This window comes from Cucurbita moschata, unplaced genomic scaffold (assembly GCF_002738365.1).
Source record: "Cucurbita moschata cultivar Rifu unplaced genomic scaffold, Cmos_1.0 Cmo_Scf00062, whole genome shotgun sequence".
NCBI classification, from domain to species: domain Eukaryota; kingdom Viridiplantae; phylum Streptophyta; class Magnoliopsida; order Cucurbitales; family Cucurbitaceae; genus Cucurbita; species Cucurbita moschata.
Genome location: NW_019268578.1, coordinates 237,085 through 261,622, shown reverse-complemented (window position 1 = coordinate 261,622; position 24,538 = coordinate 237,085). Strand labels below are relative to the sequence as shown.

General features: G+C 39.8%; 6 protein-coding genes across 11 annotated transcripts; 2 read left to right on the top strand and 4 right to left on the bottom strand.

The window, feature by feature from the left end:
* Positions 1-1,535: 1,535 nt before the first annotated feature.
* On the bottom strand, positions 1,536-2,676 carry LOC111437119 (mitogen-activated protein kinase kinase kinase 18-like). Its single transcript, XM_023074960.1, has one exon. It carries the CDS (start codon positions 2,645-2,647, stop codon positions 1,556-1,558), a length of 1,092 nt encoding a protein of 363 aa, XP_022930728.1. The 5' UTR covers positions 2,648-2,676; the 3' UTR covers positions 1,536-1,555.
* A 4,673-nt stretch (positions 2,677-7,349) lies between these two features.
* On the bottom strand, positions 7,350-10,087 carry LOC111437115 (probable WRKY transcription factor 31). 2 transcript variants are annotated; one of them, XM_023074952.1, is made up of 5 exons: positions 9,647-10,087; positions 9,452-9,550; positions 8,864-9,361; positions 8,679-8,792; positions 7,350-8,129 (listed from the first exon to the last, which is right to left on the bottom strand). In XM_023074952.1, exons 1-5 carry the CDS (start codon positions 9,956-9,958, stop codon positions 7,500-7,502), a joined length of 1,653 nt encoding a protein of 550 aa, XP_022930720.1. In that variant the 5' UTR covers positions 9,959-10,087; the 3' UTR covers positions 7,350-7,499. The 2 variants fall into 2 exon arrangements, with proteins under 2 accessions (XP_022930720.1, XP_022930721.1); XM_023074953.1 differs by having other exon boundaries at positions 9,671-10,087.
* Positions 10,088-11,693: 1,606 nt separating this feature from the next.
* On the bottom strand, positions 11,694-14,714 carry LOC111437122 (protein usf). The gene is made up of 5 exons (XM_023074962.1): positions 14,560-14,714; positions 13,343-13,485; positions 13,095-13,224; positions 12,830-13,021; positions 11,694-12,181 (listed from the first exon to the last, which is right to left on the bottom strand). Exons 1-5 carry the CDS (start codon positions 14,614-14,616, stop codon positions 11,972-11,974), a joined length of 732 nt encoding a protein of 243 aa, XP_022930730.1. The 5' UTR covers positions 14,617-14,714; the 3' UTR covers positions 11,694-11,971.
* A 130-nt stretch (positions 14,715-14,844) lies between these two features.
* Positions 14,845-16,909, top strand: LOC111437118 (putative pentatricopeptide repeat-containing protein At1g10330). Of its 2 annotated transcripts, none has more exons than XM_023074959.1 (2): positions 14,845-16,367; positions 16,881-16,909. In XM_023074959.1, the coding sequence occupies exon 1, from the start codon at positions 14,930-14,932 to the stop codon at positions 16,355-16,357; it is 1,428 nt and encodes a 475-aa protein (XP_022930727.1). In that variant the 5' UTR covers positions 14,845-14,929; the 3' UTR covers positions 16,358-16,367; positions 16,881-16,909. The 2 variants fall into 2 exon arrangements, with proteins under 2 accessions (XP_022930727.1, XP_022930726.1); XM_023074958.1 differs by lacking the exon at positions 16,881-16,909 and adding an exon at positions 16,571-16,663 and having other exon boundaries at positions 14,845-16,372.
* On the top strand, positions 16,800-19,354 carry LOC111437126. 4 transcript variants are annotated; one of them, XM_023074968.1, is made up of 4 exons: positions 16,800-16,917; positions 17,331-17,563; positions 17,821-17,844; positions 18,716-19,354. In XM_023074968.1, exons 2-4 carry the CDS (start codon positions 17,353-17,355, stop codon positions 19,060-19,062), a joined length of 582 nt encoding a protein of 193 aa, XP_022930736.1. In that variant the 5' UTR covers positions 16,800-16,917; positions 17,331-17,352; the 3' UTR covers positions 19,063-19,354. The 4 variants fall into 4 exon arrangements, with proteins under 4 accessions (XP_022930736.1, XP_022930738.1, XP_022930739.1 ...); XM_023074970.1 differs by lacking the exon at positions 17,821-17,844; XM_023074969.1 differs by lacking the exon at positions 16,800-16,917 and having other exon boundaries at positions 17,222-17,563.
* LOC111437114 (lysM domain receptor-like kinase 3) lies at positions 19,344-24,538 on the bottom strand. The gene is made up of 12 exons (XM_023074951.1): positions 23,584-24,538; positions 22,858-22,891; positions 22,759-22,763; positions 22,463-22,618; positions 22,171-22,376; positions 21,332-21,421; positions 21,061-21,154; positions 20,825-20,976; positions 20,653-20,744; positions 19,939-20,083; positions 19,763-19,861; positions 19,344-19,674 (listed from the first exon to the last, which is right to left on the bottom strand). Exons 1-12 carry the CDS (start codon positions 24,194-24,196, stop codon positions 19,510-19,512), a joined length of 1,851 nt encoding a protein of 616 aa, XP_022930719.1. The 5' UTR covers positions 24,197-24,538; the 3' UTR covers positions 19,344-19,509.

Below are 24,538 nucleotides of genomic sequence, written 5' to 3'. Positions count from 1 at the left end.
TTTTTTTTTTTTTTTTTTTTTTGGAAAAGTCAATATCGAATGCTATTATTAATGAAATCTTCGAGTTAAAGTAACTTGGAAGGTGGCTTTCTATAAATTAAGTTATCGTTTTATTTTTCTAAACGCTAAAAATAGTAAAATCCACGAGCAAGATTAATTCGAAACGATTTCTTAACCTAAAACAATTCGTATAGAAATCTGATCAAGTTTTTAACGATTAGATATAGTTAGACAAAACAATTATTCTTAAAAAAATAGTCAAACTGCATGTAAGTTGACTCAAACTATAACAGCTCAAGTCCACCGCTAACTGATATTGTTCTTTTTGGTCAGTTACGCTGTCAGTCTCACGGTTTTAAAACACATGGAAAATGTACACCATTATAAAGAATGTCTCGTTCCCCTCTCCAACCGATGTGGGATCTCACAATCCACTTCCTTTGAGGGCCCAGCGTCCTCGATGGTGCACCGTCCAGTGTTTGGCTATGATACCATTTGTAACAACTCAAGTCCACCGCTAGTAGATATTGTTCGTTTTGGTACATATCGTCGTTACCTCACAGTTTTAAAATGTGTATGTTAGGGAGAGGTTTCCACACATAGTGAGATCCCACGTCAATTGAAGAAGGGAACCAATCATTCGTTATAAGGATGTGGAAACTTCTCCCTAACATACGTGTTTTAAAGCTGTGAGATTAACAACGATACGTAACGGGTCAAAACGGATAATATCTACTAGAAATGGGCTTGAGTTGTTACACGAACATTTTACAAATGTCGACGGTTAATTAAAATCATATAAAATTAACTTAAAAAAGTGGATAATCCAATCATTCTAGATATAAATGGGAAGGCTTGTTGTCTTGTAGGAAAGCATCACCGAATGTGGATTCCCCTTTGAAACTCATACAAGAATAGTTGGGTTGGGCCGGATCGTACCAGCCCAAACAAAACTATATTATAAAAGCCCATATCAGGCAAATCGGCCCAATCCTAAAGACCCGCCACGTGTTTTTCTCTCATTTTAATCAAAGCTGTCATTTTCCTCTCACTCCAGTGGACTAAAACGGTGACGTGTTTTAAACCTCTCCCTAGTGTATCAGTAGGTGAAAAATCGCGAGGCTGACGACGATACATAATGGACTAAAACAAACAATATCTACTCACGGTGGAAAGCTGTTACATGTGATATTAAAGTCAGACACCATTCAGTATGTCAACAAGGACGTTGGGCTCTCAAGAGGGGAGGAGAGTGAAAGATTCCTACGAGGGTATGATAATCTCTCCCTTATAGACGCATTTTAAAACTGTGAGGCCGACGACAATACATAATAGGCCAAACCCCCTTCATGTTCGATAACTAAAACATGTCCTTTTTGGTTACTTACCCTTTACTCCATACGCATAAATAGGGACCAAAGCAAATTCATTCCCCTTTATTAGGAGTTATGAAGAGCTCCTAGCACCCAAGTTTCATTCTTTTTAAGGTATTAAAGATTTAGATTAAATCATTATGTCATATGTTAATGTGGGTATTCCTCAAAATCTACCAAACTCAACTAATTAATGAAACAAGATCACTAATTACATCATCACTTACTCTAAACCTAACTGTTCTATCAAACAATTCCAAGCTTTTGGTTTGCCCACTAATGGATTCCGCCTCATCTTCACCGTCCACGCACCTTCCTCTGATCGTCATCCAATTCTCACCGTCCGATTCCCACTTGATTTCCCATCGGAACATCGACAGCCGTCTGATTCTGTCGTCGTCCCATTCCTCTGTTTTCAGCTCACTTTGCGAATTCCAAACGCCTTGATCCAAGATACTTGTCGGAGAATTTGAATCTAATTCCTTGGATTCCTCGAACCACTCAGAATTCGTGTCCTCTAAGAATGGATGTTCAAGAAGCTGGCTCGTGCTCCAGCGTTCTGTTGGGTTTCTTCTCAAGCATTTTCCCAGAAAATCCTTCGCTTTCTCCGATAGAAAGCTTGGAATTTCCGGCGACTCGCCGGAATATCCTATCCGGTACAGTACTGAAACTGGGTCGCCGTCGGTTGGCCACGGTGGAGCACCGTTGACCATTTCGATTAAAGTACACCCAAGTGACCAAATGTCAGAGGAAATCCCCTGTTTTTCCCCACGTGCTACTTCCGGCGCCATGAACATCGGCGTTCCACCGATAGCCGCCGGTTCATTAACCCATTTCGAGCATCCGAAATCCGCGATCTTCAAACCATCTTCCCCGATTAAAATATTCTTAGCTTTAATATCACAATGCACCAAACCCCTTTTGTGCAAATACTCCAATCCTTTCACAATTTCACGCGTGTAGAATCCCGCCGCCGTCTCTTTAATCCAGCCGCCGCACCGGAGAATTTCGTCGGCGAGTGTACCGCCGGTGGCGTACTCCATGAAGAGATTATACATCAGCTTCCCATTCTCTCTCGTTACATCGAATCCCCTGTAGCTCACAATGGAAGGGTGGGACAAAGAAGAAAGAATCCTCTGCTCTGTTTTCAAGAACTCCGATTCGGGAAGCTCGGCGGACTTGACAGCAAAAACGTCTCCGGCAGGGGCGGCGGAGGCAAGGTAGACGGTGGCGGAGGAGCCCTGGCCGACGGCGGCGAGTCGGGTCCAGGTCATTGTAGAGACTCTTGGTGAAATTGGGACAAAGGGAGGGTTTTTATAGTTGGCATTGGGAATGCTGACTTGGCAGTCTACGTTTTTGTAGAGAGTTGACTATTTTGGTTTGAAAATTACACGTTTCGATTTTAGAGAATAGTTGTTGGTTCGCACGTGGGAACTCGAGTTCTCATTGGTTCAATGGACTGCACGTACGTTGGGAATTTGGTATATGAAGAATTGAAGTGACTTTAGATGGGAAAGTGGAAGATTTTAACCTAAACCCTAAACTCTAAATTAAAAAAAAAAAAATTTACCGTTAAAATTCTCGAGATCGATCATAGACTAAATAATCTGTGTTTTTTTTATTTCAGTACGGAGATATTATCTTTCACTTAAAGTGGGTTCAGTTGTTGACTCGAAAACAATGAATTTAAAGTACTTCTCGAGTGACTTCGTAGGTCTGCCATATTCACCTGGTTCGCATTCCTCGACTCAACATCGAAGTAATCTCGTGCGCGACCTGCTAAACTTCGAAACCTACTTGGTAATATATTTATTAGGTTGAATAATCCGAGGTCAACCATCAATTCGGACATGTTTTTTTTTTCTTGGCCAACCATTATGGAAGGCTTCAACTATTAGTCCACCAACTATTCATTGATTTACACAAAATTAATAGATTTATTTCCCCTTTTAGAGTATCAAGATTTCAACTTTAAATAGAAGTTAAATTACATTTTTAGTACAAAATTTTAAATCATGAACTAGAGTTATGACTCGTCCTAGATGTAATAAACCATGTCGGATTTATATGCATGTTCGTGAAAAAAAAAAGTAATTAAAATATTTTATTTGGAGTCTTTAGAAAAATACTTTTTAAAATAAATTGAAATATAATAGACATTTGAACCATCGTGATACGCTATGTTGACTTTGAGTGTATCAAAGTCAAACCTCGAGTTTTTTATTGGGTTGTGTTTGAAATAGGATCAAACTTATAATATATTAGTTTTTTTAGACTATTGGTAACCTAATTTGGGATTGTTCGAGCAGTAGGTCACAAGACGTTTCTCAAATTAATCTTTAAATAAATATTAATTACTTGAAAATATTGGACGTTACAATTGACTCAGTAACGAGCGTGGCTCAAATTGTCTATTTCGCTTATATTTATAAGAATAATTTAATAAAAAGAAAAAGTTACTTATATCTATTATTTATTTAGTACTTTTTGTCTTGTAATGAATTGACCAAACTTAATTATATAATTGATAAACCCTAAGTAAAGCAAACAAAACCAAATTAAAATTAAAATTGAAATTGAAATTGAAATTGAAATTAAAATTAAAATTAAAGTTAAAGGTGGGTATTGAATTAAGAGCAATAATTCACAAAATTTAGTACTTAATTCATTATTACAACTTTGACAAATCATTAGTGACGGCGGCGGTGGCGGCGGTTGTGACGGTGGCGGTGGTGGTGGTGATGGTGGTTAGCTGCTGCAACTAAAAATTGGAGTAATTTCAAAAGCTAACAAACCCTAAATTTGGATGGTTTTTGATATTAGTTATGTTAGTTGGACCTAAGCAATATAATGCTTCCAAAACCTTAATTAATGCGTGACTTTTAAGTATTCTTATTTTATTTTATTTTATTTCCCCATTGCTTTGCTTAATTTTTTTTTTTTAATATTATAATTTTAAAAAGATTAGAAAAGAAACGAGTCCATCAGGCTCGATGACTATAAGAAACAAAATGGAATTAGGATTCGACTGAAAAAGAAATAATACTATAGATACTGTGATCGAGAAAGAAGAATCTTTATAATCATTTCACGTCAACGGTACCTTTAGACATCCTAAATATGTAAAACTCGGGTCAACTCGGTCAATGTTTATTCCTGTTCATGCTTGCTATAACAATTCCATACAAAAATTTATCAAGTTTGTCTTTTTATTCACTTTATTCACGGTTAGAATCTAGTGATTTGAATTGGAGCGAGAAAATGTTAGAAATCAGGAGATAAAAAATAAAATTATACTAATAAAATTATCAAAATAAAAGTCTATATGACATGATAACCGGATCAATCAGGACTACGCAACTCAAATGGGTTAGATTTTTTTTTTTTATTTGGGATTAATTTTTAAAAAATAAAAAAATTTAGTTCAGGTTGTGAGTTGACATTTTTTAGTCTAGTCAACCGAACTAACTCGAAAATAGGGTTACAACCTAACCCTATCCTACTCATGTTAGTAATATAGTTTGTGGCGTGTAGATATTGGATATTTAAATTTTATGAGATTTTAGTTATTAATGTAGCGTCTTTTACAGCTAAATAAGATTTTTTTTTAATAATAATAATAATAATAATAATAAAATAACGTGAAAATAGAAGGTTGGAAGTAAATTCTATTTGAATGGTTCACGTCACTAATCCAATAAAAAAATTAGAATATTAAATTTTTTTTCATAAAAATATTTAAAAAAAAAGAATAAATTTAATTAAATTTAAATTTGGAGATATTTTTATTAATTTAATTTTTTAATAAAATTATTAGGGAATTAAGAATAAAGGGAGAAGATTGGTTGGGAGTTAAAAAGAAATAATTATTTAATTTTATATAAGTTGTTGCCAAACTATTTTATTGGTAGAATCTTTTAGTTTAAGTTGAAATTATACCACCAAACTCTCACCATTTATGTTTATTATAACACCAAATGCTCGAGATTTAGAATTTGGACTCGGACCTATGTGCCATAGCATTCCCCTACATCTCTTACAACATGGTCACATTTCGATGAAAATTATCCCCACAAACCAACGTGAGTCCCTCTAACATATTTCGGTCTGTGTGTCCTTTAGTTTAGGAGATTTTTGAGTTACCGTAAATCTTTGGTAATAGTTCACCGACCCTATAAACAGTCTTAGCTCACTCAAATGTATAGGTGTTTGCTACACCTCAATGGCTCTAATGCTCATCCAATTTCTTAGGAATAGAATCTTCGTCTTTATAGAGAGATGATTCTTCCTTAATACCTTACAGTTTTCGGTCTCCGTATAACATGTTAGCATAAATCGTGTTGTATTTAATTACACGTTTTAGACTCAAAATGAAGACACTTGTCGGGTATTTTTAAAAAGGAAGTTAGTAAGCTACAAGGTGGGTTTGTAAAGCCCATATAACTAGTTAAGGCCCAATTATGAGTATACAAGTAAGGACACTAAGGTACGGGTATAGGTACGAAACTTTTTGAGAACCAAAACAAAATTACAAGGGCTCAAGTGGATAATATAATAGCATCGGGAGGTCACTTGTAACAACCCAGACACACTGCTAGTAAATATTGTCAACTTTAACCCATTAAGTATCGTTTATCGTTCGTTTTAACCCATTAAGTATCATTGTCACGGTTAGTAGATATTATTTGCTTTAACCCATTAAGTATTAGTGTCAGCCTCACGGCTTTAAAATCTATCTACTAAGAGAGGTTTTCACACCTTCGTAACGAATGTTTCGTTTTTCTCTCCAACCGATGTGGAATCTCACATCACTTGTCTCTAACAGCTCAACCGTTCATCAAATTTTCAACTTTAAAATAGAGTTTAGGTCGACCCGAAACTAAGAAATATGAGAAAATGGGAGAAAAAAAGTGTAGAAACTGACATTTGTGAGTGTATTATTAGGAGGCTTTAAAAAAGACAGTTGGAAGTTGACAAGAAGAAGGTTGCTTTCTGTAGCCTTAAAATGCTTATCTTTTACACAGGACTTAGTCTTCTTCTCATTAACGAGACGATTTGTTTGACTCCCTTTCATTTGTTTTGCCTTTCATTGCCATTTGCTGCACGTAATTCCATTCTTTTATTAATACCTTTTGCTTTCTTGGATCTACTCCGACATCATGCCGACTCGTAAGCTTAAACATTCATATCTATTTGGTCTCTACAACTTTAAAGTCTTTATTCATGAGTCGACGTAACGAAATGTTGGTATCTTGGTTAACAGATTGATCAAACTTTGAAGTTAGTTTCCATTTTGGCTGATTGGACCGTGATAACCCAAGCTCACCGCTATTAGATATTGTCTGTTTTAGCCCGTTACGTATCGTCGTCAGTCTCACAGTTTTAAAACGTGTCTACCAGGGAATGTTTCGTTCATCTCTCCAACCGATGTGGGATCTCATAATCCACCTCCTTGGGGGCCAGCGTCCTCGCTGGCACACCATTCGATGTCTGGCTCTGATACCACTGTAATAGCTTAAGCTCACGGCTAGTAGCCCGTTATGTGTCGTTGTCAGCCTCACGGTATTATTTTCTCTCTCTTCTTCTCTAGCAAGCATTACTTTTGGTGTGATGGTGCCAACACTCACTACTGTTGGGTTCGACACTCTCTACTTTATTGTTATTCAATATACATTGTCATCGTTTTGAGGTTCCTTTATACATTGAAACAAGTGAGGATCCAAATTCAAAATAAGCATTTATTTCATATCTGACTCGACCCTTTCACATCCTAGGAATGGTCGAACCATTCAATCAAGTACGAATGTGAACAAAAACACAAATGAACGACAACCTTAAACAAAATTGGACAAACATGTTAACGACCACATCAACATATCGATAAGTCTAAGTCAACTAACGATCATCAATCAATCAAAATCATTTTTTTATACTTTTGAAACTGTGGAAAAAAGAATCGAGGGTTTGATATTATTAAAAATAATAAAATATGTATATATAATAAATCCTCAAGAACAAATCTATAGTTTAAATTGCTAACTACACCAAAAAAAAATGAGTTCTTTTTATGGGTCTGAAATTGGCAACAACCTTTGAATCATATTGATGTTCTTGATGTTCTTGATGTTACTGTTGGGAGTTGCTTGTTGTGTTATTATCAACATTATTATTATTCCCATTCCCATTTCCATTTCCATTCTCCTTTTGATGATGCGATCCGCCGATCAACGACGTCATCGCCGAAGCCAACGCCGCAATGAAATTCGGGTCGGAAGCGATCGCCGCACTCGCCGCGCTCAACGTGTCGGCCAATGGATTTTGCGACGGAGGAGGAGGCGTAGGCCCTTCTATATCCTTCGACATTTGGAGGCCGGAGAATTTTGATTGATTGTATAGGGCATGTCCAAAAATTTGTGGGAAGCTTTGAGTCGGACCGGCTGCGAACGGGATCGGGAAGTGACCCGGTGCGGGTCGTTGGAATAAAGGGTTCGGGGTTTGTGTTAGGTCTAATGTGACCGTCGGAAATGGGGCCGAGGCCGAGATTGTAGCCATGCTTGAAGAACATGGCAATAGGGTTCTTGCTAGAAAATTTGGGTTCATTAAACCGTCGGCACTTGACATGGAGCCTGATAGAAGCATTCTAGCCGCTGATGATGTTGTTGATGCCATTGCCATGGCGGCCGGCGGCAATGGATGGTTGTGATTGCCTTCGTACGTTGTTATCAAAATTGTCTTGTCTTCTGCACATCTTTGTACCTATATGTATATATATAGAACCAAACATGTTTATTTCATATGATTAAGATTTGAAACCATAAAATGAACCAAACATATTCTCGATAACGGTATGATATTGTTCACTTTGAACATTAACTCACTCTCGTATACTCATGATCTACTCATGATCACACGGTCTGATATTGCTCACTTTGAACATTAGCTCTCATATACTCATGATCACATGGTCTAATATTGCTCACTTTGAACATTAGCTCTCGTATACTCATGATCACACGGTCTGATATTGCTCACTTTGAACATTAGCTCTCGTATACTCATGATCACACAGTTTGATATTGCTCACTTTGAACATTAGCTCTCATATACTCATGATCACTCATGAATCTAGCTAATGTGAAGCTTTGTTTGCACTCCAAACAAAGCTCAAGCTAACGATCTATAGTATATCAAAATATATCGCTGAGATTTCAAACTTGAGATCTCTTGATTGAGCATATATGTCTTAACTGATTGAGTTATATTCGAGTATATAATATATTGTTGATATAGAAAGGTATGACTTACTTGTTTCCGAACGGGGCAACCGGCGGCCATGGTGCATCGATAGTAAGCTCGAGGACAAGGGTTTCCCTTAGCCATTTTTTGTCCGTATTTTCGCCATTGACATCCGTCCGTTATCTAAAGAGTTCAACCAAACAAAAGTTTTAATTTTTCGTTTTATCGAACTAATTATGTTAAAATTGTCATACCATGGGTGCTTCCGATCTAGCTCGAACGGAGACTCGAGCTTTTCTCATAGTAGCTTCAGTTTGATCCACGTCTTTACTGGAGGACGAAGAACTGAATTTAGAAGCCTTGTTTGAACCCAAATTCGAACCTTGATCTGGGCTATGTCGTTTTGACGATGCCACTTCTCCGGTGGTACCCGGCGACCGATCACTCCTCCCTTCCGACGACGACATCGATGGCTCATCGATGTCCGCATTCGTAGCCAATCCAAGATCCATAAACTGCCTCGGCACCAGCTTATTACCATTATTCGCTCCGCCACCGCCGTGTCGGATCGTTTCTTGGTCGCCGGCCTTCTCGTCAGTTGAATCGCCGGCGTCGGCTGCCTTCTGGGTTTGAATTAGCGTTGTGAACTGCATCTGCAGCGATTGGTAATTGCTGGTGACTTGATTTAACGTGTCTTTTAACCGTTGATTCTCTGTGTTCACTCTCTCCAATTCAGCTTGAAGAACTGCTCTCTGATCGATCAATTACCATGATCATCACAAAATTCAATTAAAAAAACGAAGAAATTGAAATTTTGATCTGTTTTTTTTCTCTGAATTCACCTCGTTTTTTGTTTTTGTGTCTTGTGGGTTCGATGAAATTCCATCGTCCACCATGGATTGATCGCTACTGTAATTCGTGGTCAACAGATTCAACCCAGTCTGTAATTTCAAAAGAAAAAAAGAAAAAAAAATCATAATTGAAATAAAAATCCCATTTTTTGAAATGGGTAATCGCTAAAATTCGACAAAAATTACCAGAAAATTCAGTGGATGACCTACATTTACTTGAAATTCGAGCTTGGTGGGACTGAGGTTGTCGGAGGCACGGAGTTTGGAGTCAGCGGCGGAGATAAGAACGCGGGATTTATCATCGGCGGCGAAGAAGTTCATTTCGTCGAAGAGGGCGCGGTGAGAGTGGAAGAAGGGCGGTGGGGGAGGGGGAGAGGGAGGAGGAGAGGGGGGAGGAGAGGGAGGAGGTTCGTGGAGGGTGGAGTTGAGGTTGACCGGAAAGTGGAAGGTAGCGGTGGGGGGAGGAGGAGGAGGAGGAGAAGGGGCGGCGGCTTCCATGGCGGAGAGATGGTGGTTGTTTTGAGGGAGAGAATTGAGAATAGATCTGAATCAATGGAGAGTCCACTTCCTTTGGCCATAAATCTCTGAACACTTAAACACACACCTCTTTCAAACCGTTTCAATGGACTCGGCTATAATTTTGGAGGGTAAGACTTGACGAACAAGACCATACACTACTTTAAACTACATTTATCCTCTCTTTTTTTTCCAATAATTTCAATTTCTTTCCTTTTTTTTTTTTAATTACTTCTTATATATATATATATATTAAATTTGACGTAACGATCCATCTAACAACGTTATTGTATAACTGTACGATCATATTGATTGGAGAGCGGAACAAAGCATTCCTTATAAGGGTGTGGAAACCTCTTCCTAACATCATGTTTTAAAACTGTGAGGTTCACGACAATACGTAATAGGCAAAAATAGACAATATATTGCTAGCGGTGGGTTTGAGCTATCAGAGCCAAGTTCCCGGTGGTGTACTAGGACACTGGGTCCCAAGGAGGTGGATTGTGAGATACCACATTGGTTGGAAAGACGAATATTCTTTATAAGGGTGTGGAGAGGTCCGAATGGTGTGCTAGGACACTGGGTTCCAAGGGAGTGGATTGTGAGATCTCATATTGGTTTGGAATGCTAACATTCCTTATAAGGGTGTAGAGACCTTTCCTTGACACGTTTTAAAATCGTGAGACGGATGGTGATTAGTACCTTTGAGCTTGTATAAGGCATTTCATTGTAATTAGTCGGGATGTAAATACAATTTAATTTTTGTTTAATGTGATATTAATGACTACTTGAATTTATTTTATGAGCATTTCAATAATATTTTTTCACATATTTCTTGAAGTTTATATACAAAAAATTCTTCCTATCCTCCATACATATTATATTAATAAATATAATTTCATAAAACTCAAATATTAAATATTTAAAGTCATAATATATCAATAACATCGTAACAAATGTCAAATTAATCTTCATAATAATCTTAAAAGAAAATTGAGTTAGTCGGGTTCGCCTGACTAAAAAAAAAAATCAACCCGTGAATCAATTTGTATTTTTAATTTTTTTTAAATTTAACCCAATTTAAATCCTACTAATTATTTAGTTAGATTTTTTTTTAGGTTGAAAAATAATAATTAAGAAAATAAAATAATAATTTGGTTTACCAAGTCAGAGTGAGAAATGGGTTCAGATGAGGTGGACAGAAGGAGACAGGGTTGACTTTATTGACTGGCGTTGGTCCCTATGTTGACTAAGTTTTTAATATAATTATTTTTTCTTTATTTTTAAATTTAATATGGTTAGATAATACCTTGGTATAATAAAACTATTTATTTAATAAATTCACAACATATAGCTAAATAAATTATAAGGGTATGTTTACGAGTGGCTATGAAAGAGTTGAACTTAATGGCGAGCAATAGTGACCGCGACTTAGCTTTCTATAGATGCTTTCAATGACTCAATTGGGATTTCGGTTTGAAGCTCATATATACAATGCAACAAGCTCCTAGTACGCTTTCCTACGGAGATATTAGGGGATTGAAGAGAGAGTAGCTTTTTGGAACTACCCTAAAATACGGACAGAAAGCTGCCAATGATACCCTGACGAAAAACAACCCGATAATTGGCCGAGAGCAAAACCCTTTTTTGGGCAGCTAAGTGTTTTCTCGACCAGAATTAAATTGTTACAAATTTTGAAGTAGATAGATTAATGGTTACGTGTTAAAGTCTAAGCACTAAATGATAATACTTTAAAGTTTAGAGACAAAATTATTACAAACGAACGGTTCGGGACCTATAGGAGTTCATAATTCAAACACCATATTGTTCTATTCATGAACTTTCAACAAGCATACTCCACAAAGCAACACAATTCAGAAGTTGGATTCCAGTTTAACAAACAGTGCCCAGGAATGCAAACAAGCTTATGTAATGAGCCATGAACTAGGAAGCTAATTAAGATAAAAGGGCGAATTGAACCGAAAACGAACCAGTTTAAGCTGAGAGGTATTGCGACATCCATGACTGGAAACGAGACCATGCCAGTTCGACTGCGTTATCGTCCTCGTCGAGCATTCCCATGTTCTTCCTCCTCTTCACACCTTCTTCGGATCGGTTCATGAAAGCATGTCCACTTCCTTTATAGATATGCACCTCATGTGGAACTCCTGATTCTTTTAGCTTTTCCTCCAGTTTCTTGGCAGCCTGAAAAGAACTCGAGCTCATTATACTCCTTTATCTTGTATAATTGTATCACGTAAAACACCGGATCGCTACATATTCTTGTCAGCATATGTTAACCAAATAGAAAACACGAAGTGGATTTGAATAGCGAGATTCGGTAACGAGACCGTAGCAACCAACAACATTGTGTATCGAGCACTTGCAATGCCTTACTTCAAACACTGATTGTATCAGCTCAAGCCCACCGCTAACAGAGGTTTCCACACCCTTATAAGGAATGCTTCGTTCCCCTCTCCAACCGATGTGGGATTTCACAATTCACCCCCCTTGGGGGCCCAGCATCCTCGCTGGAACACCACCCGGTGTTTGGCTCTGATACCAATAATAACAGCTCAAGCCCACCACTAGCAGATATTGTCCGCTTTGGCCCGTTTACGTATCGCCGTCATCCTCATGGTTTTAAAACGCGTCTACTAGGGAGAGGTTTCCACACCCTTGTAAGGATTGATTCGTTCCCCTCTCCGACCGATGTGAGATCTCACATTTGGTAACGAGACTGTAGCAATCAACAACATTATGCATCGAGCACTTGCAATGCCTTAACATATGATGGAGATACTTCTTAAGAGATGACATGGAAGAAAGAAAATGGAATATTAAAGGTTCTACCGTCAAGTCAGAGAAGCCGACAAAGGAATCGAGCTCGCCGAAGTGAGCTTGAACGGGTGCCTTAGCATGGGCAGGGTCTGCAAGCTCTGGTGAAGGGACTCCATAGAATGAAACAACGGCATCAACCTCAGGGATCAACACAGCACTTGCAATGGAGAGAGCACCCCCCATACAGTATCCAGTTACACCAACCTAGCATGATCCAAGTTTATTATGAAGATTTTAGACAACAGTCAATTAGTATCCTAAACAGTATGTAGAATACCTTCTTGGAACCATTAGCCTTGAGCCAGTTGACTGAAGCATGTATATCCTTCACAGCACCTTGCCAATCAAGACCATCCATCAGATGTTGCGCCTCAGCGGTATCTAACCCAACCTTACCTCGATACAAACTGATATGAGAATTACACAAAACGAAATGTTCATCAGTAGAATGCAGCAGAACTAAGTAAACGAATTGTATCATCGACATCATCGTCGTTGTCATCGTAAGGAGAAAAGACATCATACTCGGGAATAAGTGCTTTGAAACCAGAACCAAGCTCAGAGATCTTTACAGCATGATTCTTGACTTCATAATCCACTCCCCACCATTCTTGAAGCACAACAATTCCAGGGGCATCATCTCTCCCCACAATATAAGCATCAAATTCCTGCCCAAACAAAACAAAATTCGAAACCTGTCAGATCCCACGTCAGTTGGGACGAACGAATCGTTCTTTAAAAGAGTGGAAACATCTTCCTAATAGACGCGTTTTAAAAACTTTGAGGGGAAGCTCGAAAGGGAAAGCCCAAAGAGGACAATCGGCTAGTGGTAGGCTTGAGCTGTTACAAATGGTATCAGGGCCAGATATCAAGCAATATGCCAGCGAGGAGGCTGAACCCCGAAGGGGGGTGGACACGAGGTGGTGTGTTAGCAAGGACATTGGGCCCAAAGGTGGGTGGATTGGGGGGGACATCGATTAGAGAAGGGAACGGGTGTCAACAGGGAGGCACAAAGGAGGTGGATTGTGAGATTCCACATCGATTGGGGAGGAAAACGAAGCATTCTTTAGAAGGGTGTGGAAACCTCTCCCTAACATACGCATTTTAAAAACCTTGAGGGAAAGCCCGAGAGGGAAAGCTCCTCGAGAAAGTCCAAAAAGGACAATATCGACTAGCGGTGAGCTTGGGGTGTTACAAAATTATTTAGTGAAAAGTTTTATGGATTCAAATTTCGATCTGCTAAACTTTTGAGGATTGTTGGGAGAGGAGTTCCATATTGGCTAATTAAGGAAACATAGGTTTATAGGCAAGGAATGCATCACTATTGGTATGAGCCATTTTGGAGAAACCAAAAGCAAAGCCATTAGAGTTTATGCTCAAAGTAACAATATCATACCCTAGAATTTCATGATTTCTAATGGAAACACCTTTCCATGGAAGGAACAGAGCAAGGCAATGCTCATTTGATTCAAAGAAAGTGCTAATTCATAGTCAACAACACAGACCATAATCTTTATCCAGAAACCCCTAAATCATCTAGAGTTTATCAGGCCATAGGGTTAACTCCCTCTATCCTCAAGAATCAAACCGACCCATTAAACAAAAACAGTGCCACAAATCTATTCCAAAGACCAAACAGCAAATAGAATCATACCAGATAAAGAAACTAGCAATAGATCAAATCAAACGCGAAAAACAAACCGAGGGAGAAGATCAAAGAGCAAAAAACGAAATGAACTCACAGTGCCCTCCCTCTGAATTTGGATCTTCTTGAAAGTGGACGAGGCAGAAGCAGCCATGGAGAAACTGAGGAGCTTAGCTTGCGAACAGTGAAGAAGATCGTTGAGCCTTTGAGAAGTGACCCTGAAGAAGAACAGGAAGAGCGTGAAATTGAACGATGGGTTTTTCTTTTTATATGAAGTCAAACGGCTTGGCGGATGAGGCAGAAATGGGAAGTAACGAGTAAAGGTTAAAAGGGTCACTAAACGACGACGTTGTTTCGTTAACGTCCACCCCGGAAGATCATGACAATTGTGAGCGCCTAGCGGTGACGATGCCACTCTCGGCAGCGACATGAGGGTTCTTTGAAGAATCCTCCACTTGTTTAGTGTTATGCATTACTCGTCCGAGTGGCTACTGCAACTTCTTCAACGATTCCTCAAGAACTCAGCTAAAATCCAACAAATCCACGCCCTTTTAATCACCGATGATCATCTCTTGAACAAACCCCAAGCTCCCTCGAATCCGAAATGGATCAGTAGTCTTCTCTATAACGCTCTGATCAGAGCCTATTTGAGCTTCAATCGGCCTTGCTCCACGCTAATTCTCTACACCCAAATGCTTGCCCACCGCACCAAACCCAACGCTTATACTTTCCCCTCAATCATCAAATCCGCCACCATTTCTTCCCCTTTGCTGGGCAAATTGATCCACGCACATGCTGTCAAGATTGGCGTTGTGAGCGATCCATTTGTGCTGACATCGTTCGTTAGCTTCTACGCGGAGCTTCGGGAATTGGGTAATGCACGTAAGGTGTTCGATGAAATTACTGACCCTTGTATTGTTGCGTTTAACTCTTTGCTTGATGCGTTTGTCAAAAATGGAGACATGGGCTCTGCTGTTTTGAAGTTTAGGTCCATGAAAAAGCGTGATGTGGTTTCTTGGACAAGTATTGTTCATGGGTTCTGTTGGAATGGGCGATTTCTTGAGGCGATTGGGTTCTTTGAGATGATGATGATGAATGGTGAAGTGAAGCCAAATGAAGCTACGTATGTGAGTGTGCTTTCTTCTTGTGCTAATTTAGCTGCGGAGGGAGTTCTCTGTCGTGGGAAAGAAATTCATGCTTACATTATTAGAAACGAGGGTGAGCTGAGTGTGTTTATAGGGACTGCGTTGGTGGATTTTTATGGGAAAATGGGATTGTTGGGAAGTGCAAGAACAGTTTTTAACCAAATGAAGAACAGGGAGCTCTGCGCTTGGAATGCAATGATCTCTTCCTTATCCTCCAATGGCAGAGAAAGAGAAGCATTGGAGCTATTTGCTTCAATGAAGGCTGAAGGAATACGTCCTAACGAGGTTACATTTGTTGCGATTCTTACAGCGTGTGCTCGTGGCAAGCTCGTCGAATCGGGGCTGGAGCTATTCCGATCGATGTCGAACGATTTCTCGATTGTACCAATTGCTGAGCACTATGTCTGTATGGTTGATCTCTTAGGGAAGGCAGGGCTTTTGAGAGAGGCAACTGAATTCATCGAGTCCATGCCATTTCAGCCTGATGCAACTGTTTTGGGAGCCCTTTTGAATGCTTGCAACATTCATGGAGCCACTGAACTGGGAAATGAAGTAGGAAGAAGATTGCTTGTGATGCAGCCACGACATTGCGGACGGTACGTGACTTTGGCGAGTATTAACGCCGGAGCGGAGAAGTGGAGTCATGCTGCAGTTATAAGACGAGTAATGGCCGACGCTCGGATTCAGAAGGCCCCAGCTTATAGTAGAGTAGATCCAATGCAAAATTTGGTGCCAATGTCCTCCTCTTGACGTTGAGACTACAAGGTATTTGTACATTAACTATCTATGCTTTGAGAATCTGCAGCATGAAATAGTAAAATGTACAAAACCAATCCAAGTTGATAGCTTTTACACACGGTTCAATCTGTTTTGCTTCCTTTAATGATGATTTTGGCTGTTCTTCCTTAGACCACCCAATCCCATTTATACAGCCATAAATAACATTTAGAATCTTGTGATAAGGTCGAGGCCAACTCGAGCCAACCATAACAAAGGTAATCAAGTATCTCTACAACCTCATGAAATCATCACATGTAGAAGACAAGTGGTTGGGAGCCGAATCGAAAACGAAAAGCTAAAGCTTGAGAAGTTTGGCTTCGATGAAGAGATTCAAACCGTGATAAGGTCGAGGTCAACCCGAGCCTAAAGGTAATCAAGCATCTCCACAACCTCATCAAATCATCACATGTAGAAGACAAGTGGTGGGGAGCCGAATTGAAAATGAAAGCTAAAACTTAAGAAGTTTGACATTGACAAAGGGATTCACACCGCGGTAAGGTCGAGGCCAACCCGAGCCAACCACAAGAAAGGTAATCAATCATCTCTACAACTTCATGAAATCATCACATATAGAATACTAGCGGTGGGGAGCCAAGCCAAATCGAAAACGAAAAGCTAAAACTTGAGAAGTTTAGGATCGACAAATAATGCACACAATACAACTCTTGAATTAAGATTGAATTTGTTTTTTTTTTTTCAAAGTTAAATTTTGTTATTATATCTATATTTTTCTTTTGTGAATAAATATTAAAAAACACTAATGAGTTCACGATATTATAAACCATTGTCCAGCTGTTCTAAGATAAAAAAAGAGATCTTTTTCAATAAATTTGAGAAGAGGGGGTTAGATTTGGATACTCATTAAAAGTCTGATTCTTTTCTTTGTTTGTATTAAGAGATTCGTTCCAATCACCAGTTTATTTATTCCGCTATTCACTCTCAGTAAATCCTTTCCACTTTCTCCGATGGCAATTCAGGCGCGTTCTTGCGATCCCTCGCTCATCAAGCTTGGATTGGCTTTGATCGCCCTCTCTATCGCCGGCTACATTCTCGGCCCTCCTCTCTACTGGCATGTCAAGGAAGGTTTCGCCGTCGTTAGCCGCTCATCTTCTTCTTCCTCTTGCCCTCCTTGCTTCTGCGACTGCCCTTCTCAGCCCGTCATCTCAATTCCCGAAGGTAACTTCAAAATTTGTTCGTTCCAATTCTCAGATCCGATTAGATCTCATCTGGGTTTCATCTGATTTCGGCGGAGATTTGTTAGTTTTGTGATTCGCTTGCTTAGATCTCGTGTTTTGGGGGTTTTCTTGTGGTTCCCTGTTCTTTGATTCTGATTATAATGTCGGTTTTATGTGATTCTAGGGTTTATGAATTTTGAAATGGTTTCTGTTTATGGATTGTGGTCTAATTGTTTATCTGATTATGTTTATCTGCAGAATTGAGGAACTCTACCTTTGCAGGTTAGTTTTACTTTCTTTCTCAAGTGATTATAATGATTCTGCTTCCTCATGACTATTGAAACAATGTAAAAGATCTCAATATATGAACTCTTCTACTGATCATGAACTAGATTGCATTGTTCTAAGAGAGCCATTGGATGATGTTTCCTCCATTTATAGGTTCTTCAATATTTTCAGTAAAAATGCCTTTCGAGGTAGGCTCGCCTTGAGTTTTTCTTAGGCTGTAACTGTGAGATCCCACATCGGTTGGAGGACGCTAGGTCCTGAAGAGAGTGGATTGTGAGAGTCCACATTGATTAGAGAAGGAAACGAAACATTCTTTTTTAAGGGTGTGGAAACTTCTCCCTAGCAGACACGTTTTAAAAGCTTGAGGGGAAGCTCAGAAGGGAAAGCCCAAAGAGGACAATATCGGCTAGCGGTGGGCTTGGGCCGTTACGGTAACTCTTGAGTTGAAGGGTGAGGCATGAAATGAAGTAGCAACATGAATGGATAAAGGAGCATGAATGATCTATCAATTTCTTTCTTAATACGTTTTAAAGTCGAGATTCACAAGTGCCTCTAGAAATAGTGTCCTATGGTAAATGTGAGGCCATAATCATGATGAACTTGAGTAGCTCGTAAGAAGCACGGACACTTTAGTTTGGTTAATAATCACGATGAACTTGAGTAGCTCGAAAGAAGCACGGACACTTAAGTTTGGTTAATAACCATGATGAACTTGAGTAGCTTGTAAGAAGCACGGACACTTCAGTTTGGTCAATAATCATGATGAACACGAGTAACGATCCAATATTTAGGTGTGGTTTAGATTTTTCTTCTTTCGACTTCCATACTTCTTCCAACGAACTGTAAATACTCGTACATTTTGTAGATTGTGTTAAGCATGATCCAGAAGTGAGTCAAGACACAGAGAAGAACTTCGCAGACCTATTGTTAGAGGAGCTGAAGTTAAAGGAAGCCGAAGCCTCGGAAAGTCATCGCCGTGCTGATATGGCTCTGCTCGAGGCGAAGAAGATGACATCTCAGTATCAAAAAGAAGCAGACAAGTGCAATTCTGGGATGGAAACATGTGAAGAAGCAAGAGAGAAAGCTGAAGCAGTATTAGCTGCTCAGAAGAGACTAACAGCAACATGGGAGCAAAGGGCTCGCCAAAGGGGCTGGAAAGAGGGGGCTGCTAAGTCTCGTATTCAAAAACAAGGAAATATTCAAACTGCATAAAACAGCATCCAAGCAGAGTAACACCTCCTCCCGTCCTCGCCTTTCGTTTCATATATATATATAATTTTTTGGTAGTAACTTAAATTTCACTCGACATCCTCGAATAGATCGGAATGAACTATTTCAGGTATCTTTAGAGAATCGAAATGTCAATTACCGTTTAGTTAAGCCTATGAAAACGTTCATTAGTTGAAAGCAACTAATGTATTGATGAAGTTATGTTACTCTCATTTGTTATCTTCTTTGTGGCCTAATGGCCTCGTTCGAAACAAAATCGAAAGTTCAAGAACATGACACGTTGTTGCACCTTTTCATAGGCAATCCATAATTCTCAACTACATGAATTTACATATATGTTTGTCCAGAAAGAGATCAAATAAGAAAGTTATAAGGTTACACAGGCTTCCATGAGATGTGGGAATCGAGCGATGATTATGCTGCTCGAGTCTACCTTCCCGACATTAAGTTGACGAGGGCTTGGTTTTCGTAGAACGAGCCAACATCCCAATCTTCTGTTGCGGAAGAAAGTGTCATGAGAGCAACCACAATGGATCTCATGCTTGGGCGTAGCTGTGGATTTTCATGTGTACATGCTCTGGCAAGTTGAGCCATCTGCAACCAAAACAAATCCATATTCTCACAATCACACATCAAGCATCAGTTTACGAGAAGCAATGGCAGAAAGGTGTGTCACATTTACCTTGAAAACCGAATCGAGCGGGTAGTTCTCTTTGAGTCTTGGGTCGACTAGTTTGTGTAGGTTCTCCTTTGCGTCGGGTTGATTCAGTACATCTTCAAACTGCAAAATGCAGGATCATCATAAGTAATGCTAAGGGATTCTGAGAGTGAGAACGAAAAATTGGTTAGAGTATCCACCAAAGCGACGAGGCCTTTTGACTCGTTAATCGCGCTGGCTCTGTTTGTCTTAACCACAGCTTCCTTGGCTGAAATAAGCTCGTAAAGAACGACACCAAAAGCATATACGTCGATCTTTGGAGAAACGTCACCATATTGTGCATATCTGTAGGTGATATCAATCAAAGCGTTATAAGACATAAAACTAGCCAGAATCTATAAGTAGGAGCTGATTGAACCAGCTGAAAATAACTACTGAGTGATGAACACCTAGAAACTCGATTCTAAAACTTCCAACCAATGATCAACGAATAAGATACAATCAATGTGAGATCCCATATTGGTTGGAGAGGGGAACGAAACATTGTGGAAACCTCTCCCTAGTGGACGCGTTTTAAAACCTTGAGGGAAAGCCTGGAAGTGAAAGCCCAAAGAGGATAATATTACTAGCGGTGGACTTGAACTATTACAAATGGTATCATAGCCAGACACCAAGTAATGTGCCAGTGAGGATGTTGGGCCCCAAAGGAGGTGGATTGTGAGATCCCACATTGGTTGGAGAGGGTAACGAAACATTCTTTATAAAGATGTGAAAATCTCTCCCTAGTTGACGTGTTTTAAAACCCTGAGAGGAAGCCTGGAAGGAAAAAAGCCCAAAGAGAACAATATTTGCTAGCAGTGGGTTTGGACTGTTACGCTCCAACTAAAAACTGAGGCATAAAAAGGTCATCTTACTCCGGTGGCATATATCCAAATGTGCCCACAAGACGAGTGGGAAGAGACGAATTACCAACTTCAGTCAACTTGGTTAACCCGAAATCCGCAACCTGCATAAAATATGTTTCGAGTAAGAGATGCAAACCCGTGGTGGTTTAAACAGTTCAACATTACATTACTTGAGAGCTACCTTTCCATGAAAGTTCTTGTCAATCAATATATTGGCTGATTTGATATCACGATGAATATAAACGGGCACGGTGTGCTCATGGATATACTCAAGACCTCGAGCTGAATCAAGCGCGACTTGGACCCTAGTATGCCAGGGCAACGGATCCCGACCTGAAAACGTGACCAGTTATATCAAATTCTCCAAAAGCAGCACAGTGAAAGTGAAGTTTTCTCTCCATTTTCACGTGAACTCACCAGTGCCACGTAAATGTTGGCCTAAATTGCCATTCTCAATGAACTCATAGACTAGGAATAGAGAATTCTCAACACAATATCCTATCAAACGCACCTGCATTTTATGAAACTTGAGATTAAGAATGATCATGTAAACAAGAAAAGGTGGATCATTTCGTGGAGGGCTTCCCTGTTTTACGAGTTCGAGTTTAATATGTGACACACATTCTGATAAATTTTGTATCATCGTTCTTACGAAAACATGTAAGTCTAGAAGTAGGTAGTAACGTACCAGGTTCAAGTGGTGAACGCGTGTTAGAACTTTAATTTCGGCGAGGAACTCCCTTGTAGCTTCCATATCCATCTTCTTTATTGCTGCTTTCTGTACAAAAATTGGTGAAGGGATGAAAGGTTGGGTTTGAAATGAGAATGTAATAAGAACGAACGAAGCATATTAGATGTAATAGTCCAAGCCCACTGCTAGCAGATATTGTCCTCTTTGGATTTTTCCTTTCGGGCTTCTCCTCGAGGTTTTAAAACATGTCTACTAGGGAGAGGTTTCCACACCCTTATAAACAATGTTTCGTTCTCCTCTCCAACCGATGTGGGATCTCACAATCCACCCCTCTTCAGGGCCCAACGTCCTCATTGACACTCTTTCCTTTCTCCAATCAATGTGGGACCCCTCAATCCACCTCCCCACACCGCCTCATTTCCACCCCTTTCAGGGCTTAGCCTCCTTACTGGCACATCGCCTAGTAATAGCCCAAGCTCACCGCTAGCAGATATTGTCCTCTTTGGAGGTTCCCCTCAAGGTTTTTAAAACGCATCTACTAGGGAGAGGCTTCCACACCCATAAAGAATGTTTCATTCTCCTCCCCAACCAATGTGGGATCGCACATTAGACATACAACTTAGTTATAGAACTCAAAGGTAGAGCACCGAAGATGTTAAAGACTACGGGAAGTACACAACACGGTGCGAAATTTCAGCATCACTCAACAGATTGAGCTATCTTTAAGCTACAAAACCAACTATAAAACTACCAGCACTTCCATAGTAGAATTTGAATGGAAACTTAAACTTATGAGCCATAGCCAATTTAGTATGAACTGGGATAAACCAACAAACCTCTCCTCTGAGTTCTGCATAGTAAACCGATCCAAAACCACCTTCACCGATTTTGTTCGCCAAACTAAAGTTATCGGTCGCCTTCGCAAGCTCTTCGTATGAGAATTCCACTGATTTTTCCACAGTAATATTTGTGACTGCAGCTATACCACCACCTCGACCATTTGATTCAGTAGACTTATCCATGGAACTTCCCGTCACGAGACCTAATACAACAGTGGATTTATAAAACGATAGTTATAAATCATCAGTCGTACCGTTTTAAAACGACATTTGAAAGTTAAAAGAGTACCATGCCCATCTTGAGAAGATAAATCTTGGGAGGACACCAGCAATGTAGACCTTTTCGACTTCCCCCTTCGAACGACGATGTAAACGACGCCTGCTACAAGTAAGACCCCAAGAACTACACCAATAACTAAGCCAGCAATGGCTCCACCTGCAAGTCCTGATCATATACAAACAGAGAACAATAAGATTGAAGGAGCTTCAAGTTCCAATTCTAATAACTCAGACATGGCCATCAATGGCTTCTTTCCCTCAATCTCAAGACAATCATTTCAAGCCCATCTAAGAAAGACAAAGCACCTGTGCTGCAGAGAACAAAAGATTAAGAAAAGGGCTGTTGAGAAACCAGAAAAGTTGCACATATCTAACTCAAAAGGAACACAAACATAATGAAACTACCTTATGTTCAGAGGTGGGTAGCTGCCACTTTGATCTGCAAACAAGAAAATACTGTCACACAAGTTATCAAACATAGCCAGGGAGTCAAAGACTAATTTAGGGAATGATCATGGGTTTATAAGTAAGGAATACATCTCCATTGGTACGAGACCTTCTAGGAAAACCAAAAGCAAAGCCTCGAGAGCTTAGGCTCAAAGTGGACAATATCATATCATTATGGAGAGTCGTGATTCCTAATATGGTATTAGAGTCATGCCCTAAACTTAGCCATGTCAACAGGATCCTCAAATGTCGAACAAAGAATTGTGAGCCTTGAAGGTGTAGTAAACAAAAGACTCAAGTGTCAAACAAAGGGTGTACTTTGTTCGAAGATCGAAGACTCCCGAGAAGGAGTCGAGCCTCGATTAAGAGGAGGCTGTTCGAGGGTTCCATAGGCCTTGGGGGAGTCTCTATGATGTACTTTGTTCAAGGGGAGGATTGTTGAGAATCGTTGGGAGGGAGTCCCATGTTGTCTAGTTTAAGGAATGATCATGGGTTTACAGGTAAGGAATATATCTCCATTGGTATGAAGCCTTTTGGGAAAACCGAAAGCAAAGCCAGCTCTAAGTGGACAATATTATATCATTGCGGAGAGTCATGATTCCTAACACATAAACTACATGATTCTACCCAGCAAAAGATCTTGGACGAACAGGATCATACTGAAAACAAGGGGAAGAAACTCACCTCTGCCTGGAATAAAGATCAAATTTCCTGCGCTGAAATTCACACCCTGATTGTACTGCTGCAGCAAATTCGAGCTGATATTTGTATCTCGTTCCAAATTAGCCCAACTATCATTTGATCCAAGTGGGTAAGTGATGAACAACCCATAATCCTTGGAAACATCAGGATCCCCACAAGAACAGTTCACCACTACATTCAAAATTCCATCTATAGGAAGCCGACTAACATCAAAATTATTGAATCTCTGTAACATGTCCACCGTAGTCAAGCCCGCGTAGAATTTGGTCGCAATTTGATTGTAGCTATCTCCAGTGTTAATCCTGTACTGAAACATATGACCCAGAAAAGCATCGTTAATACAGCCGCAGGAGAATGGAATGTTGATCCTATCGCCGCTAGTAATGGTGTCTTTGTTGGGAACTTTATCTCTGTTGTAGCTCACAATGGTATCAGGGGATTGCACGCCGAACAGATTGGATATCAAACTCAAATTGCTTCCCTGCCATACTAAATACGAACCCAAAGCTACATCGCATGTTCTAGGGCACTTTGAATCAGCACCCAGAAGAACAGATATCAAAACCAATAACAAAAACCCAAATCGGGAGTTCATTTGGATGAAACAAACCCCAAATCAAACCGATTGAAGAAAACCCAGTTGAGAAATTATGATTCTGAGAAGAAACAAGCCGATTTCCGCTTCGAAGAGAGCGCCTCGTTATGCCGTTGACTGAAAGGGTCTTGATATTTCACTGGGTTACGATTGTTTGAACTCTTGAGCTGGTAAAAAACGACGGCTAACATTTTTAACGAAGAATAGAATACAATATGGGTGACCCAATTGGGATGAAGCTTCCTTTGGTGATTAATGAAAGGGTCGTGAAGCTGGCGAATTGCTGAAATGTTCTTGCGGGCTGTTAGTCAAGATGTTTGGAAGGAATTTGGGTCATGGGGG